This window comes from Tupaia chinensis, unplaced genomic scaffold, assembly GCF_000334495.1.
Source record: "Tupaia chinensis unplaced genomic scaffold, TupChi_1.0 Scaffold000247_1, whole genome shotgun sequence".
In the NCBI taxonomy this organism is placed as follows: Eukaryota; Metazoa; Chordata; class Mammalia; order Scandentia; family Tupaiidae; genus Tupaia; species Tupaia belangeri.
In genome coordinates, this window is record NW_006159725.1 from 3,116,187 (window position 1) to 3,118,079 (window position 1,893).

Sequence of the window (1,893 nt, forward strand, 5' to 3'; positions counted from 1 at the left end):
CACACACACACACACACACACACGCCCGGCATGAGTTTAAGCCACCCGGTCCAGGACTCAAACTGCAGTCAACTACATGAGAGTCCAGTGACATAGCCATTATGCTAACTGCTGGTCCCTGTATATTTCATTCTTCTTCTTCTTTTTTGGGGATTTTGAGCACACATGCATGCACACTTGCACACACCTAGTGAGTTTCAAGCTGCCGGATTCGAGATTTGAACTGTGGTTGGCCATGTGGAAGTCCAGCTCCTGAACCACTATGCCACCTGCTGGCCCCTATTTCTGTATATTTCAAGCCCACATTCAAGCAGTAGAAATACTATTCCCTCCACCTCCCTCCTTTCTAGGGACACGAACAAACAGATACAGAGAAATTTTAGAAAGGTCCTACAATGAGAGTTTAGAGGGCCATCAGGTGCTTTGTCTCAAGTTCACAAACTGTTTTCCTCTCTTTTGTTCCTTTTTCAATTGCAGACCTCATATCCCGGTCAGCAAGTTAGTGGTCTCAGAATCCTACGACACGTACATCAGTAGAAGTTTCCAAGTAACAAAAGAAATAATAAGCGAGTGTAGAAGTAAAGGTAGGTGGTCTCGCTTCGGGTGCCATGTTGAAATGTCTGATCGTTTCTTCACTGTGGTTATTAAGAGGCTGTCTGAGATGTTTCAAGCTGCTTTGGCATGCTCCTTTTATAGGAAAGAAATGTATTTCCAGACTCTCTTTAAGATACTTTCACAGGGCCAGCAGGTGGAATGAAGGTTAAGGTGCTGGATCCCACGTGGCCGACTTCACGGTTCGAGTTCTAGACCATAAAAAAATCACTCCTATTTTTTTTTTTTTTTTTTTGGCGGGAAGGCGGGGGGGGGATTTTTGCTAGAGGGCATGTACACTCGTCAGAGAGATAGAAGGTGAGAAATCACGCCCCCGGGGGGGATGACCACATTGTAGTCCCTTCTCCTCCATTCTGATCTCAGGATTCTGAGCATACATGCACACATGCCCAGCGTGAGTTTTAAGCCACCAGGTCCGGAACTCCAATGGCAATGGACCATGTGGGAAACCAGCGCCTTAACCAGTATAGCACCTGCCGGCCCAGCAAAGCACTTTTTAAATGCTGCTTCAGCAGATTGTCTTCTCGTATGTTGGCCCTTACAAAGTTTATGAACGTCTTCCAATTCCTTGCCTTTTTCCCCAGGAAATAACATTCTGATTGTGGCCCATGCGTCTTCCCTCGAAGCGTGTACCTGCCAACTTCAGGGCCTGTCGCCTCAGAACTCCAAGGACTTCGTACAAATGGTCCGAAAGGTAATTCATTCTTATACGTAGGGGGCCCGTGGTGCCTAGTAGCCCATAGCAGCCAGCAGGCCGCGGATGCCTTCATTCTTCAAAGCACGTGTTTGCCCTGAGCTGTGAAGGCCCGATTATTTATTCATGTGTTTATTTCAGTCTACTAGAGAGGGACAGAGTAGGGGAGAGAGAGAGAGAGAGAGTGAGAAAGAAAGCCACCAGGTCTGGGACTTGAACCGCGGTCAGCCATATGGGACTCCAATACCTTTAACCACCACGCCACCTGCTGGCCCAGGAAGACCCGATTATCGACTCACTCTTCCAAAATGCATGGAGCGGTGCTCAGTCCCAGGCACTGTATGAGGCTTCGTGTAAGAGGAAAAGGTGAAATCCAGGAAACAGCTAAGCAATTTAAAGCAAGCAGGCTCAGGACCAGCAGATGGCATCATGGTTACATCGCTGGACTCTCACATAGTAGACTGTGGTTCAAGTACCAGACCCGGCAGCTTAAAACTTATATTGGATGTGTGTGTGTGTGCATGCCCAAAGTCCTGAGAGAAGAATGGAGAAGGGGTTGCAGTGTGGCCACCCCACTGGGGGGGGGG

General features: G+C 48.2%; 1 protein-coding gene across 2 annotated transcripts in view; it reads left to right on the plus strand.

The window, feature by feature from the left end:
* Positions 1-1,893, plus strand: part of UBASH3B (ubiquitin associated and SH3 domain containing B) — a 170,464-nt gene that overhangs the window by 165,928 nt on the left and 2,643 nt on the right. For both annotated transcript variants that reach the window (XM_006148801.1, XM_027771988.1), the window contains exons 12-13: positions 478-584; positions 1,197-1,306. In XM_006148801.1, the coding sequence (XP_006148863.1) occupies positions 478-584; positions 1,197-1,306 (217 nt within the window). The remainder of the gene's footprint in view (positions 1-477; positions 585-1,196; positions 1,307-1,893) is intronic.